Source organism: Symsagittifera roscoffensis, chromosome 10 (genome assembly GCF_963678635.1).
Source record: "Symsagittifera roscoffensis chromosome 10, txSymRosc1.1, whole genome shotgun sequence".
Classification (NCBI taxonomy): Eukaryota; Metazoa; Xenacoelomorpha; order Acoela; family Convolutidae; genus Symsagittifera; species Symsagittifera roscoffensis.
Genome location: NC_087071.1, coordinates 1,500,767 through 1,519,158, shown reverse-complemented (window position 1 = coordinate 1,519,158; position 18,392 = coordinate 1,500,767). Strand labels below are relative to the sequence as shown.

Here is an 18,392-nt window from a genome sequence, read left to right as displayed (position 1 = left end):
TCTGACGATGTCAGAGTTGAAGTGTTTTGGCTTCGGTAAAATCACTGAGTCTTCCAGTTATTGGTCAATAATGAAATCAATTTTTCTAACTTGTAAAGGCTGCAAGTTTGGAGTTAATTATACAGTTTATAGTTTATCAAAATGGCGTTTTGCTTTAAGCTTAATACATACAATTTTGATTCTGGAAACGTTATAACGTAGTCACGACGAAGTTTTCTTTCAAACTTTGGCTTGCTGAAGTCAATACGGATACCATTCGTTTTGAGATGATCTCTATAACCTCTTAGACTTACTGAAAACAGGAACGTCTTGACTAAATTATACATTTGTCCTATGTAATTCGCAAGCAAAGTTACTATTTTCATTTCAGCCGTAATGACGATGTAAGTCAAGGTTAAATCTATCGTTAAGTGATGTCCTGCATTTCCCAGCCCCACGAAACTAATCTAGTCTCTCCGCTGTTCGGTCAAATAACTGGTTAGACCAAGAAGGTCTGATAAGGCCTTGCTGAGGCGATTGACAAATACCTTGCAACAAACTTTGCAGAAGTTGAAAATTATAAAGGTCAAAGCAATTTGACTTTCAAAAACCGTGTGAAATTTCCAACCTATGGTGAAAGAAGTAGTCAATAGTGCTGAACTATGCAAACTGCATGTCTGGGTGTTAAAATCCAGGCATCTTGTAGAGAGAGATTGTTTTTTAGAAGTTAGGACGTCCAGCTTTTTAAGCTTTAGACCTAAAATGTAGTAATTATACGATTTTTTCCCATGTTCTGGCTTTCGTATTGAGACAAGGATGCCTAGAGGTTTCAGCTTGCCAGTGAAACTTCTCTTATTTAGAAAATTAAAGCACGACATTATGTAAGTTTATATGTTATACCTGTTGGTCTCTTTTTTGCAGTTTTGAGGGAGTCTGCTTCTCCGCGTCTGGGCTGCTGTGCGGTCTTTGTGACTTCTGGCGGCTGAACGCCCCACTCCTTCTGAGGCTACTGCGCGCCTTCATCACGTGCCAGTCCTTCACATCCATTCGGCTCTCAGAGGTCGGAGTCCCATCAGTAGATTTGTTTGTGGCCACATCAGCTGCCGTCTGTGTGACCTTTTGTGGTTCATGTCTCTCGATTCGGCACCAGGAGTCATCATGTCCTAAGTAAAGCTTCTTCTCTTCCTTGCATAGACTGCAGAAACGTTTTGATGGAACATGAGCGTTAAAGGGTAAATCGAGCTTAAAGGGTAAATTGAATGGCGAGTGTTGACATCGTTGAATGACCACTGCCTCAGGTCGGTTTCGGCGCTCTCGTTGGGGATTCTGATGGTTGCTGAAGCTTTACCATTGAAAAAGCTCCCCTGACCATAACTTCTCCCTCCAAATGAACTGTTGCTGCAGGGCTTCGAGGACTGCCTCTTCGTCGCAAAGTCCGGGCACTTGGTTCATGCCTAGCATGACAGTCTTTGGAATTCCTGTTGGGTCGTATCGCTAGAAGTGGTCACCAGTTGGAAAAATGGTTTTCTCAAGGTGCTGCAGTCCTTCTGTCTTCATTGTAGCCAGGTCGTCCTCCGCCTCTGTTGGAGCGATAACGATCAAAGAGTGTAGTCTTTTTTTCTTTCACAGCAGAGAAAGCATTGGAGATAGTAATTTTATCTCGATGATCTGGTTTAAAAGAGGACGAGATGTCAACATTAGACTGTTTGAGGCTGCTTCAAAGGCAGCATTCGATTTGAAATGATCCTTCGTTAAGGGAGGAAAGGTAGTCATTTTTAGGAAGGATGTAACTTAAGTATGAGGTTTTGCAGTACCCTCTACAAGAACTTCCGAGAAAGTATCCGATTGACTAGCAGCCATGTCCAAAATAGATTAAGTGAGAAGAGCAATGAAACGGTATCTACAGTTAAATCTCAAAAAAGAAAAGGATGGTAAATCTGATATTATAACGAGCCAATGTTCCACAACAATTAGGCTGAAAGTAAATGACTGTATCCTGGCCTATATTCGATCATATGCCTCTTACAGTGAATGTGCGGCTATCATGCCATAGATGGTCATTCAAGGCACCTTGTACACGCTCCATAGGTTTTGACCAGCCGATTTGGTCATAAAATACATTGGGCCAAAAAAAGATCCAAAAAAATCAATTTTCAATTTTTTTGAAATGCATAAGTTATTACGTGAACTTATTTTACATAGCCTTGTATAGGAGCATAATTTTTTCATTTTTGCGTAAAGGCGAATCCGTTAAAAACACTTCACACTGACTCATACAAAAATATTTTGTCTGCAAAATGTCGTGATTTAAGACTTTTTGTTGTGTGTTTAGACTGAAGAACCACCTGTTGTTCTATTACCAGCAGGATTCCCTCCCCATCCTGGACAAAAATGTGGCAGGGGTCATTGTTCTACTCAATGTGTTCATATCCAGGGGCCTCATGACCTCTACTGAGTGAGTACTTAATTTTGAATTGTGTTCAGTAAACCGAATTTTTATTTAGTTACCAGACAAGCCAAGCGAATTACGCAACAATTACATCAATTGAAGAATGTAATGTTTTTACAATTGAGTTTTTCCAGAAAATACGAATTCGCGAAGAGTGACTCATTAGCCATTTTTACCACATTAATTGTTAGAAATTGTTTAAGTACCACTTCTTAGTGTGAATTTAAATTTATTGAGACAATTAATATGATCAAAATTATAATGGATTACTCGTGATCGAATTTATTTATTTTATTTACTTTTCTTATAAAAAAATTTGAAACGAAACACTATTTTTTTTCGCAAGAACCACATTTAAACAAATTGTCATATTTTACAAATCTCAGTCTTCAATTCATGTGATTACCTAATTGATAATGCGTTTTAGGTTTGATGATGGATTGATTTTCTGACATATCGCCTTATTTCATTGTCAACGTGTTGCGGCTTAATTTTTGTTGCTCGCGGAATCTTAGTCCTTTTGAATCATAAATTGATGGTTGAATTTAAGCGGGCGTTGTTTTTCTCTACCTACATTTTAATCTATATTTGCTTTGGTATTATTACGTCTTTGCTGTACTCCAAGTGGTTTTTGTCTTGGTTTTTACTTTTCAAGGCAAAAAGTTAATACACAATGGAAATTGATAATTTTTCAAAGCGCGTTTTAAACGCAGATGTGAAATTTTAAATGTATTCTTTTAGCTTATAAAAAAGCAATAAGTACACATGAGTTTTTAAAAAAACCTTAAGTGAAATTGATAAATTTTTGAAGCACCTTTTAAATGCAGACGTGAGTTTTCAAATTTGAGATCAACTGATGAATTTCTGAAAACATAATGGTTTGTAATTTCAATACTGAATTCGCTTCATTGAGCCTTTGTTCGATCCTTTTCTTATTCGCACTGTTGGCTGTTGATGATGATGATGATGAGACTGGGCGTGTGGGTGGGGGTGGTGTTGAATGGGGGTCGTTGACCTTCTATGGGGGTTGCCACCGTCTACTTGTCCGACCACTTGCACGTTGTACCTATGGACAGTTTGAAAAAGAACAAACACACATTTGTTGTTAAGCTAATTATTTATTCATATGATTTATAATATATTTAGTTTTGACATTATTAAGAGTGATGAACGTAGTGAAGACTCTTGTATAGGTCTTGCTGTTTTTCCTTGGTATTTATCCTTTTTTGAGTTCAATTAAAATTCATCTGTCTGCTGAAACTGACGTAAATAGCACTCTCGAAATATGAACATGGAAATGGCGAAAAAACGTGAACTATTTCTAGTTTCGAAAGTGTAATTTAATTTTTAAATTTCTAGTCGAATAAAAACTTTACCTATAGATTCAGTTTTCTCAAGTTGGGTTGATGTTATCAAAAATCGCCAATAACAATTTGTTCTAGAAATTCAAAGAGCTTAAAGGGCATCTATTTTTTTCTTTGAAATTCGAAAGTTGAGATTTTTTCAGCAAAGTCAATGTTTTTTTTCTGTTTACTTGCTTCATTACTCTTTTCCAACTGCCAGTTGGCTATGTTTTATATGGTAATTGTTCTTTTGGTATCAGTTTTGTGTAATTCTTGCCTTATTTAATAACATTTGTCACTGGCGTTTTTTTGGTAAATTACACCTCGAGGTGAATTGTAATTAATTTCCAAGTTAATTCAAAAAATTTTAAATTATCATACAAATTTCAAATTAATTTTCGGGCTAGTTAAGCCGAGTTATTCAAAGAAACTTGTAAGAGGGAGGCATTGAATAAACCCATGGTACTATTGAACATTTTCTCATTTTATACAGGCCCTAAACTTTTTGAAAATGCACCTCTGCTGAAAACGAAGAAGAATTACGCAAAAAACTCTTAACATGAAGCATCAGATATCATGAGGTAACTGCTGACGGATCGACCTGGATTGCGAAACGATGCTCGTTGTATCGATTGAATTGCGACATTCAACATCTTCAAAATTTCAGAAAAATGCACTCAAAAAGAACAGAAAATTTTAGAAAAAAGGTGACAGTGTCAATAAACAGAAACCAGCGGAAATGTGACAGTGTCTAGACACGTTATTTACCCATGGTACGAGCTTTGTATTCATTATATACGCAAAGGTTCTATATCCGCTGGTGTCAATTCAAGTTGAACGTGAAAAATTTGATGTCCAGCAACCAAAATTCCTGAAAATCGTTAGTCGTAGGCACCCACCCCTATTCGGTTTCAAAAACAAAACGAACTTGTTCACTTAGCGGTTGCTGCATCTACTAAATATGCTCCATACATTCAAGCCTTCGGCATACTAATAGTATTGATTGAGCGCTAAACGGTCAGTCGAGCCCATGTAGCAGTAATCAGTGAACAAGAGTGGTTTTCAAAACATACAAGTGATTTTTATCTGTTTCAGCTCTTTCCTTGTATTTAGGCTGAACATGTCAGCAGAAATTATTGTTTTGTTCTTCTTTGTTTAACATAAACCAATCACGAATTTTGTGGGCAAGGCGTTAAAAATCTGAATAAAAAGTTTTTCTTTCAAAATCGTTTGGCATAGAATTGTTGACAGTATAAACAATAATTGAGGGTGGATTGCCCTAGAAAAAAAACTGCCATTTTTCGGCCAGTTCAAACTACTCAAAACGATTTTAAATTCCGGTATGGGTGCAAACGTTTTTTTAGTAATTTGAAACATCGGGTAGAATCAGGTTATTCAATCTAAAAAAATTCCATATCATTTTTGAAGATTTACGCGCTTTCAAAAATTTATGATTCCGGCCTGAAATCATCCGATTATTGGTTGGTTGCTTGCTTTATTGCTCGAATCATTTTTTTTGTTTTTCTAACGCAACTGCTTTATTTAATTTGATAACTTGATATTTATTTAGTATCTCATTTTTTGTGCGGTTATATAGCGTTTTATTTGCATTAGACAGTAGGATGTTCTCTCCGCTTTAAAACAAGGAAATATATCAACAAGTCAGTTACTGACAGTAAATATTGAAGATTCTCTGATCAGTTACCTTACAGCCTGTCCATTGTGCATTTCAACTCCACTTGCATGTACAGCCATAAATTGTCTGCCGTCTGCAGTTTCGACCACCTGACCGTGAAACACAACTGCCGCCCCCGCCCCTCCTGCATTCCCACCCCAAGGAGACGACCCTCTAGGATGAGTCACGAGAGACTGACTAGCCCCCCTCTGTGCAGTTGCGGCTGAGTAGCTGGGTGGGGGCTGGCTAGGCAATGATGGCTTCTTTTTGGCTCGTTTCACCTTCAGTACACAAAACAGTCGATTTTTTTAAAGTACTTGTTGTTTTTTTTGCATGTCTATGCGAAGTGCAGTTTCGTCTTTTTGTAAAAATGTTTATTAATGCTGAGTTTGACGGACGATAGGAAATAATCGAATGGTATTAAATGCATGCATTTGAAAAACTAGAAAACCATTGCTTACTTTTTTGTTCGTTTTTATGGTTGCAGTTGGCGTCGGATTTGTGCTGTCGTTGTTTGTTTCGGGACCCGTGGGGCTAACTGCGTCTTGTTGTTGTTGTTGATGTTGTGGTTGGTTTGGTGGATGGGGCTCATCGTGCTCGGGCAAAACTGGATTCTTTGAGAAAAAAGGAATGAAATAGCAGAAAGTATTTGGTGGCAATTGAGTTAATTTTGAGTTAGTTTGTTGAAAAATTAATAAAATTTTAAATCTCAAAATTAATAATTTTTGGTGCCCTTAAAATCAAATTAGTGTTTGTTTGCAGAAAGTGGATTTCGTAAAATAGTTGAAAACTACCCAAAAAATTTTTTTAAAAACGATTCAGTGATTTTTTCTATTTTTTCTACAATTTTCTTGATTCTATGTGAGAATTGACTTTTACCAATTGATTTATTTTTCTAACAGACATAAAAAAGTCAAGACACACAACAAGGGAAAAATAATTTTCAATAATTAAACTTTATTTAAACTCCATTTCCTCGTTAGTTTGGGAGTCTGTTTCTGATTTTGGATTTCCATTTCCAGCTTCGTCTATGTTGGGAGATTCAGGAGTTGGATTGTCCTTTTCTTGCTCTTCATCTTCAGTGGCGAGTTGATTTTTGGTTACTTCCCATGAAAATCAGTGTCTTTTTCTTTATTTCGGTTGTAGAAAATTCAAAATTAAAATGCGACAAATGTTTTTTTTGTCAAAAAAGCAAAATTGTTGTCTTAATTGTGAAAGAACTTTTAGAGCTTCAAGTAAGTTAATTGAATTGTTTCAGGATTTTTTGTCCTTCACATGATCTTCGTGAATAATGGGTAGTATTCGATTTTTTTTATACTCATCATTGTAATGGGGAAATAAAGTAACGCAAGCAGGTTTTTGGAACCTGATCTAAACTACATTTTATGATTGGATAAATTAGATATTTTACCAATGTAAAGTATTTAATATTAACCAATCATGATCCATCTAACTAACAATCCACTTATTTGTAAGTGCTGAAATTACTTGTAATTTCAGCACCAGAGAGATTTGAATTTAACTTAGAAATTAGTTGACTCTCCAAGAAGACTTCAGCAACCGCAATAAACCAGTATACCCTAGATCTATTGAGCCTAGCAGAGACTAGTTAAACAACCTGAGACTAGATAGTATAAGAGTAAGATTAGGATCGGTATTAGACTAAGAAGTTGCACGAATCTATCCGGCCGAAAATAAGATAGCGTGACGAGCAGACGGTGTACCCTATCCGAAATTACTCTATGAGTTATACCCATCGGTCCTAACTCATCTGGTGCGACCATAAGTCTCGAACAAGACCTTAATAGCTTAGAATTAACCAATAATAGATTAGAATTTAGACAAAACATTTACAAAATGTTATACGACGATAATTTAATCGAAATGTCTCTACGACTCAATAGATCAGAGCCAATATTCCGAACGATAACAGAACTACCCGGAATTGGAAGAAGACCTCGAACCAGAGACGACATACGACAAAGTAGAAACTTGCCATATAGTTATATGATAGTTCGGCAAAAGCCAGAACAAACTTTTGTATTTAGAATACTACTAGCAATGAATTTAGATTTTCATTTGCAAACATAAAATCTTGAAGTCAATCATCAAAATCATTTCAGGCGCTAAACCAAATTATTAATATACAATAACGATTGATAAGGAGATCTCAGATCGTTTTCTTAAATTCTGCAGTAATATACAAAACATGTTTGAAAAATATTTATTGAAAAATCAAAATAAAAATTAGTAGCATGACAATAAATGGTTAGTAATCATAAATCATCCTGTTGTTCTAGCTTCATCACCTAAACATAACAGCATTCATAAGCTCACTAATATCATAAAAACACTAAATCTTTTCCTTACACAAATTTAAATCATTTTAAAACTTAAATTCACTTAAATTTAAAATCAGATCATCAAGGCTTATCCTTGGATCTTAAATCATTTTCTATTTAATTGAATTTAAAACTTGATCATCAAGGCCTATCCTTGGATCAAAAAGAACAATTTTGTTCTCCCCCACCCACTTAGCTAGTGTCTAACGACCTCAAACGTCGATTCACTATCCAACCCTTTCTAAAAACCCAGGACTAACAGAAATTTTTGAACAAAACTAATCATTCAAATTAGGATAAACAGTGAAGAACTTCGGTTATTCATCCTTCACTTGATCCCCCCTCTTACCAGACCCAGGATAAATCTTAGACTTAGTAAGTTTAAAATAGTATCTAACGAACTACTCGCGTTCTAATTATACCTGAACCTTGTGGATCGATTTACTATTCTCCAACCCTTGAACACAATCACTACCCCTAAGTAAGATTAAGTAAGTTAACACCTTAGCTTATACTAGCCACGAGAAAGTAAAAAATCATTCTTCGGAATAGATATACTTTTCTCTCCAACCCTGAACAAATAGACCCAGGTTAAGCTAACCAAAAAATCGTAAGGACTAACAGTTTAAGCAAATAGAAATCATTTAACAACCTTTTGCACCCGTCATCCTAAACCTTATGTCATTTAAAAACCTAAGAAATAAACAAACAATCGTTTTACACAATTGTGAAATAGATAACAAAAAATACGACCTTGTAATCACACCTCATACACAAACAGTTGGAGTCATTCGAACAAAACGACAAACACTAAAGAGAAAAATAATAACTAAACAAAGACAAATAACACGAAAAAGATTTTCAAAAAATCGAAACGCATTTTCAGAATCAGAAACCAACAGTTTAGACGAACTTTATAAACTAAAAGAATCAATAGATAAAAATTGCCCAATTCACGATCAATTATATTTCTCTGACTCAGAAACAACTTCAAATTCATCAAAAAGAGGAAAAAGAAGAATAAAAAAGCAGTATAAACACAAACCAGTACATTTATACAATTGGAATCAACCAATTAGACACATTGATAATTACATATTAACAGTCATCAGACGAAAAAATGAGCTCAACACACACCCCAGGTGAAGAAAGTCCAGATGATGATGATATCTTCCCCTTTATAGTAGATGCAACCACTGATAGAGGACAGCATATATTTTGCAAAAATTTACTTTTAAATTTATTTGAACCCGGAATTAGTCCATGTAAAACAGAGTTCCCAGATGTAAAAATCAAAAGACAAATTATCGATCACTATCTAAAAGATATATGTAACCTAACACAACAATACGGAATTTACTCCATAGAATTCAGCTCACCAAACCAGAATCACAGTAAATATATAATTCAAACAGACGACCTTGATTTAGAATTTTCAAAAGTATTCTCAGAATATATGAAAAGCATCCAATATCATAACTCACAAAGAGCAAACTCCATATTCACTAATGAAGTTTTTGCAATAATATATAGTTATATCTCGATATTAGAAAACGAAATCCAAATACCAAATGTCTCACCGACAGAAACATCGAAACATATAAGAGTACGACATGAAATCACACTACTCTCTAGTTTTCTAAATATCATTAAAGAAAATTTCACGAAAGATGAAGTTTCACAACATACAAAACACGACTTACAAAAAATTTTGGCATGGTTCATAATAGATTATTTCATACACAATATTGATTTAATTTCACAAGCAAGAAAAAATTTTAGACCCCAAAACTCAAACGATGATACTGCTATCACAGAACAATCAGACTATGTTTGGGACCCCGAATGGTCTCATCCTGCATTTATAAACTTCCCACAATCAATCTCAAGCCAAGCAATAAGTACGATATCTTATATAAGAGATTATGTAAGAGTAATACCATTAACCATTGATGCAACACCATTAAACTATAATACATTTTTACCCGATATGCAAAATAATAGTTTAAACTCTACAGTCATACACAATGAAAACCTCAATGGAACTAGGAATCTTACTCAACAAGATATCCAGACACCATCACACTTCATAAATGAAGAAATCGTACACACAACAACTACACAACAAAGTATTTCACCAATACGCCCAAACTTAACAACACCAAGAAATACAAACCTTTCACAAACACAGGTAACCTTACAATCAACCGTTAAACCTTCGGTTGCCCCAAAATATTCACACATGGATTACCAAACATACAGACCCATGACAATACCGTCAAAAACACGCAAAACGTTCACTAGAAACAATTTTGCAGACCATAATTATAATTACACACATCCATCAAAAACAAATTATCAACCACGAAAAAATTTTAGTAATTATACAAGATCTCGAAACTGGGATAACTCAATGGCACCACCTAATTCAGTAAATTTCCAAACAAATTTACATCCTCCACAGGATCGTAGTGAAAATTATCCATTTTTTCAGCAAAATAAAAATAAAAAACAAACACCTTATCGAATGGATTACTTATCCTCAGATGATGATTTCTTACAACCAGATATATTTGCACCCTATAATCAAGAATATCGTGGACAAGGAATACAGAAACCACATACATATCATAGAAATTTTTCTCCACAACCAATAGATACACAAAATCAACAACCAATTCAGCAACAAAACCCAATTAATACACAATCTTTTCAACCAATTCAGCAACAAAACCCAATGATTGCACACTCGTACCAACCAACACAAATGCAAAATGAAATACCACTCCCATATTATCTTCAACAACACGAAATAACAAGAAATCAACTTTCAAATTTTTCTCAAATGCCAAATGCAGCAGAATCATTACAAATGACAATGAATCCATACCTTATGGATGGATCATCAATAACATCAAATAAACCTTTAATGGTATTCACAGGAACAGACCCTGAATATTCTGTAGAAGACTATTTAAATGCAGTAACAGCAAATTTGATATTAAATAGGACCTGAACCAATTAATACGCCACTACATCAAAACTGGATACATCGACGCACAGCGTTGATACAAACAACTTTAGATGGCGCAGCCCAAAAATGGTTTTCAGTATTGCCTGTAGAAATAAAATCAAATTGGAAAAGGTTTACACAAGAATTTTCAAAAATGTTTGACTCCGAAAGAAACAAACAACAACAAAGAGTTTTATGTAATGAAATTCGCAGATTACCAAACGAAACCATCAAGCAATTAGCAGTACGAATCGAAACACTAGTTCGAAAAGCATATTCATTAAATACACATGACTATAAAAACACAAAGATGACAGAAATCTTAATGATGACCTTAACACCACAATTAAGGAAAATAGCAATAAAAAAGAGAGCATCCCATCCTTCTTCAATTCGAGAACCCGATTTAGATTTTCGAAAACTAGTAGACAAACTAGAACAAGCAGAAATCACAATGAAACTCGAGGAAACGGAAAATCTGAAATTACAATACGTTAACAGAATTGAAACAGCTTCCACAAATATAAACAATATACAGGAATCAGATACAGACCTCGTTGAAAAAATCACTGAAATACTCAATATTTACGAAAAACACCCAAACTTTAAAGGCAAACCATCTTTCTAAAAATGGTGTAATTATTGCCGACGATACGGACATAGTATTTCTGAATGTAGACAAAAACAGCAAGATAATCAAAATAAACCTCAAAAATACAAAGAACCAAATAAGTCATTCTATCAATATATGAAGAAAGATCAAAATCTACCGAACAAAAATGTATACAGCAACAATAGTTCAGGAAAACCACTCCCGAACAATACAAATTATACAAGAAACCAATCACCTTATAACTCAAGTTATAGAGGAAGATCGCCAGAACGAAGAAATACACAAAATTCGTCACAAAATCACTACAATAGACCAAATAGTAGAAATAACTACTCCAGATCTAATTCAAACACAACACAATTTGTTTCTAGATCTAATTCCCAATCAAGAAATAGATACTATCCAAACAATTATTCACGAAACTCATCATATAATAGAAATAGAAACTATTCCAATAATCGAAATAGAAGCTATTCCAACAACCGAAATCAGTATTATCCAAACAATCGATCAAGAAATAACTCATATAATAGATCAAACGGTAATTATCAAAATAGATCGCGAAATAATTCACAAAATCGACACTCAAGTTATAATAATCGTTATAGAAATTATTCCCAATCACCACACCGGAATAATAATCACTATAATAATTCTAATAATCGCCACAGAAGTAGTACACCTAAACATCAAAGACATATTAATCAAGTACAATCTAATCCAGAAACAACATCAGACCCTCCAGGTATTGATGACACAGTAACTGATACGTTACAACTCAATCAAATAAACTGTGGATCATCAGATTCAGAAAGCGACGCAGAAAACACTCTCTCCATCAATATGATAAAAGTCGAAAATGACTATGAACCTGTTATATATGAACAACCTTTTTCATCACACATATATGAAAATCAATCAGAATTTCTTCACAATTATTATACTAAACCCACACATTCCACACCAACGACGCAAGAAACTAATGGAATTAACACTACAAATCAACCCACTGAAAATGACAAAACAAAATGCTTGAATACAAATCACATCTATCAAAATATACAAAAAGAACAACCCAAAGAAAAAATTTGGACAATACCATTTCTCTTAGAAAGTCCAAGAAACAAAGAATTTCAACCACCAGATCTTGAAATTGATTTTTTAATTGATTCAGGAGCAGAATCAAATATAATAAACATTCCCACATGGAATGAAATAAAAACCTTACACCCAAAGCTAACACCTCTTGAAACCTCCAGCAAACTAGCAACAGCACAAGGATCAACATTAATAAACTACGGAAAAATCCAATTATTTCTTCTCCCCACAAGAACAATAGAGCAAAGTAAAATTTTAAATAAACCATTTAAACAAATATTCCATATCACCGATATTAAACATAATATCATTGGAATACCATTCATATCTAAATATATACCAACAATCAACATCTTGAACAGTAAAATATTAATCAAAGATAAATATACAAAAACAAAAAACACATCTCTAACATTTTTTCAAAGATTAAATAAACAACCACCATTCTTTTCAAAATTCTATCCAATATATAACCAACAAAGAAAACACTTGAAACCATTATCAGGAAACATATACAATTTTTCAATAAAGCAAGTTCACCAATATGATAAAAAGCAAAACAAACAAAAATTTTATATGTCAGATTTTGAATTCAAACCTATTCATAAATTTTTCAAAATCACAATCTCATCAATAAAATATTTGAAAAACTCGAATTCAGATATTATTTCCTTACATGTATACAACAATACACCTTACCAAGTAACATTACCTTTAGGACTTTTAGGCTATTGCGAAACCAACGCTACAATATCACCAACACACGAAAAAGCATATCGTGTAAATAATATACTCCAATTACTAGATATTTGCCAATCCACAATCCTTAATGAAGAATTATCTATAAATAATATAATAAGTAACGAAAACAGAAATACGGATTATTTCACAAAAACCCCATATTTCAAACCTACATTCAACATAAGTAACTACACAGAGAATCAACAGAAATTTTTAACAATGTTTAATTTCCAACATTCACAGATAACACAAGACGAATTTGAAAAGCTAGCCAAACAGCTAATTAAATATTCATCAGTCTATGCAACATCCAAATTTGATGTTGGCAAAATCAGCTCATCGCTACATCTCCCATTAAAACCAGACTCAGTTTTCAAAAAACAAAGAGCAAGTAAAGTACCAATTCACTTACACGATAAAGTGAACAGATTACTCGACATTTTAGAACAATACAACATTATATCACCAGTAAATAAAGAAGAACAACCAAAAGGCAACACATTTATCAACCCTGTTATCATTCTAGCTAAAGGAGAATCATTAAAAATCGTTCTCGATGCTAGATACCTCAACTCACTCATAGATGAATCAAAGTGTAATTGGCCCATTGAACCAATACAAGTTATTTTAACAAAAATAAACGGAAAATACTTTACCACCGCCGATATGAATAGTGCATATAATCAAATGCCATTAGATGAACAATCACGACGCTTAACACAATTTGTCATTGGAAACCAACAATATGAATTCAACCGCTTATTCTATGGAATATCCATAGGACCAGCAGCATTTTCAGCTTTTATGAGCAAAATTTTTAGACCACTAATACTCAAGAAAAACGCAATCACCTATTTAGACGATGTTTTTATGCAATCACAGACTAAAGAAGAAATGTTCAATGTTTTAGAACAATATCACCAAATACTTCAGAACGAAAATCTGAAGGCCGCCCCCGATAAATCACACTTCTTTTTGACAAAAGTTAAATTCTTAGGACATAATATAGAAAGAAAAACAATCACTCCATTGAAATCACGTATAGACGCTATTCAAAAACTCCAACCACCAACAAATAAAAAGAAAATCCAAGAATTCCTTGGAATGTTAAACTTTTTAAGCAAATATGTTTATAAAATGCAATTATATCTACGACCATTCTATAATATACTTAGACAACAAAATAATTTTGAATGGAATACAGAACATCAAGCACGATTTGAAGAAATTAAAAAACTTCTAACTGAACAAATTTCAAACACAATTCCAGATTCAGATCAACCATTTTATGCAATGTGCGATGCTTCGAACTTTGGCATCGGCGCAGCATTATTACAATCACATAATGGTACAAATAAAATGAACCTCATATCAGCAAATTCTCGATTATTCACTCAAGCAGAGCTACGACTCTCAACTCTAATGAGAGAATGTACAGCCATAATATATACACTAACAGAATATGAATTTCTGATACTTGGATCAAAACATCCCACAGTTCTATTCACAGACCATAAACCAATCATTTTCCTTTTTACACAAAAGTCTAATCCAAACCACCGAGTTTACAGATTTCAACTAATTTTAATGAAATTCCCAAACTTACATATAGTTTGGACCGCAGGAAAAAATCTTGCATTACCAGACACTTTAAGTCGAAATACGCCACCTGAATTACTTACACGTAAAACCACAGTTGAAATACCCAAAAATATAAAATTCTACCTTGCAGAAAATGAAACATCACCCCGATTGGAATGCAAATATGCAGTAAAAACTGACGTTGAACAATCACAAATAAATAATTTACAACATTTCCCACTTTATTTAGATTGTCAAAATAATCACTATGAAGTTGATCTACTTGGAACATCAACTTTTAAACCAATCCCATATTCACAATGGATAAAAAATAACACCCAACAAAAAAGAATAAAACAACACCCGCCTAAAAAAGACCATTTTCCACTAATTGAAAAAGAAAATTTAACTGATAAAATAAACTTATCAGGACCACAAACAAACGATTCAAAATACACAATAAATCAAGTTTTTGACCTCCATGACCCACTTGATACAATACCCTTATCTAAATTAGAAATTGAAAACATATTTCTCCCCCCAACAGAAACAATTACAATTTCAACACTGAAACAATATCAGAATCTTGACCCGGTAATTCGACAACTAAAATCATGGCACAAATATAAAACTAAACCCGTCAAGGCAGATACAACTATTTTAGGAAATAAAACACTCCTCCGATATTTTCGAAAATTCAATAATACAACAATTAACGAAAACACAGACCTTCTAGAATACAAATTAAATGAATCTACAGTTCCCTGTCTCCCTCTAAGTATGATTCTCATAGCTTTTAATATTTCACATACACAAAATATTAAAGGACACTCTGGATCAGAAAAAACATATTCAAATTTTATACAAAACTTTTATTTCCCAAATGCACCAATTTGGATAAAAGTACTATGCAATGACTGTATAGTATGTCAACTAAATAAACCTTACCCAAATCAAAAACAAATAGCACAAAAACAAGATTTTAAAGGACAAAGTTTGTACTTTAACCACCGTATCTCCTTTGATACAAAAGGACCAATTTCACCCTCATCCGAAGGAAACTCCTACATTATGGTAATTGTTGACGCATTTACACATTATGTAGCACTTAACCCAGTACCACATTGTAACGCTTATTACGCTTACACAACGCTTTATGAACACTGGATAGCCAAATTTGGACTACCAGAAATTCTAGTTACAGATAACGGTACAGAATTCATAAATAATGAAATTATCACACTATGTCATCTATATAACATCAAACACAAACCACGTACATCTCACGCACCTTGGACAAACGGCTTAGTCGAAGGTATGAACCGTTCATTACAAGAATATCTTAGATGTATCATCAATGGAAATGATACAAGATATACTGAATGGTCAGCAGATGTAAAATTATTTCCCTTAGCATATAATTCACAAATTACGACAACTCTAGGAATGTCACCATATGAAATGGTTTTTAACCAAAAGCCACGCAAACCAATAATGTTTACAGCAAACTCTCATAAAAACGCACAAGGTTATTGTCAACCAAATAAAGACTCAATTTGTTATAACCTACCATTACATACACACGATGAAGATCATTTTCATCACCCACAAATTCTTAAATTAGCCTCCGGTACACACACCGAATGGATTTTAAATAGAGATAAAAAACACAATGAAATTTATCAAAAAATAACGAAAAAGTTGTTACAAAGGCAAAACATAAATGAACAAATAAATTCACGCTTTACACCAGCCTCCGATTTAAAAATTGGAACATTTGTTTTAATACCCAATTTTACCACTCAAAAAGGAATTTCTAAAAAATTACAACCCCTTCGTAAAGGACCATACCAAATAATTGCAAAACCCACTGATGTCACATATAAAATCACCGACTCAGACAAAAAAGAAATCGTTCAACACCGAAATAACCTATTACCTTATTATCCAAAAGAATACGCACTCCGCGAACTAACTCAATTATATTCTTTTACAGGTTTACAAGTTATTCAAAATGACCCACATACGGAAAATACAACAAAGGAACAAAAAGATTTTCACCTCAAAAACCAAATAACAAAATCAACCACCACAAAAAACAATACAAAAAATCTAGATCAAAATACATTTCAAAAAGAAAGAAAAAATAGAAAAATGACAGAACAAATAATACCCCAAGAACAAATTGACAAATCAGAACATAGAGAGTCTTCACGACTTAGAAACCAACCACGTAAAAATTATAAATTATTCATCCCACAATCTAAAATATTAAAGAAAGTCGAATTTCAAAAACCACTTTAATTTTGTATTTCACAATCTTAGACCTTTGAAACATTTTGAATTTTCATTTTTCAAAATAACATGCTGACAAACACGCAGCGATTCTAGTTCATAATTAGCCAATAGGATTCATCCAATCCGTCACCTTCTCTAACTCTAACACAAACCAACTAGACGAACGATATTAAACTCCAGGCATATCTATAACTATAACTTTACGACCTCCAGGTCAAAAATAAGCAAACCACTCCAACTTGACAACTAAAATAAATATCACCATAATATCCTAACCCTCCCTTATCTAATAAACCAAAGATCAACAATATTTCCCCAACTCAGACCTCAAATATCCCCCAAACAAATATGTTAAATTAGCCTAAAGAAAAAGAACGACCATTTTAATTAGCCTAAAGTATAAAATCTTAAAAATACCCCAGATCATTTGACAAATGAAAATAAAGACAAAGAAGACCTCCCGATCACCATAAAAATTGCCCCCAACAATTTTTTACCAAACTCAACCCACTTGTCAAAAAACTAATAAATAATCCGACCACACTTGAAAATTGCCCCAAACAACAAAAAATATTCGATCAAGAAGTCATTTCTTAAATGCTCTTCTATCAAACAGTCACTAAAATTATCACAAACCTCAAACAATTTTTTACGATACTTGAAACTTTCATAATATTTCTTTTTGATATCCTTGAATCTTTTCTAATAATCTTAATCATTTTTTGTAATATTTTTTTAATTTTCTACACTATATTCGAACTATTTCTCCAACTTTCGAAAACCCTTGATTATATCCACAGGTACGATTCATACAACTTGTCTAAATGATACGAACTATTTTCAGTAGAACTGATATTTTTCTACTATTTGTAATTTTCATAACATTTCTATCATCCCTCATTTTGACCATATGCAAATGTATAAAGAAAGCAATCCTCACATTTGCCCTAGCAACAATCCGTCTAATTCTTTTTTTAGAAGAATACTATAATAAACATAAACTTCTTCACTAAAAGAATAAACCAAAAAGCTATCAAAAATTGCTACCCAACAGTCACAAAGTCAGTCTTCACCGACATCATCCCAAGATAACCCAACAACACCTTCAACTACCCAAAATCCTCAAACATCTACACGAATTTCCTTTCAAGATAACCCATATACTTTTGAAGAACGACACGCTCGTTTATCTGAACCACTAGAACCAGTCCAACGACAAGCACCTTTGAGTGAACCAACATATAACCTATACCCAACACT

The 18,392-nt window shown here is 33.5% G+C and overlaps 1 protein-coding gene across 6 annotated transcripts in view; it reads left to right on the top strand.

Annotated features, from left to right (window-relative positions):
* Window positions 1-18,392, top strand: part of LOC134855205 (uncharacterized) — a 45,258-nt gene that overhangs the window by 11,621 nt on the left and 15,245 nt on the right. For all 6 annotated transcript variants that reach the window (XM_063871653.1, XM_063871655.1, XM_063871650.1 and 3 more), the window contains exon 3: window positions 2,312-2,434. In XM_063871653.1, the coding sequence (XP_063727723.1) occupies window positions 2,312-2,434 (123 nt within the window). The remainder of the gene's footprint in view (window positions 1-2,311; window positions 2,435-18,392) is intronic.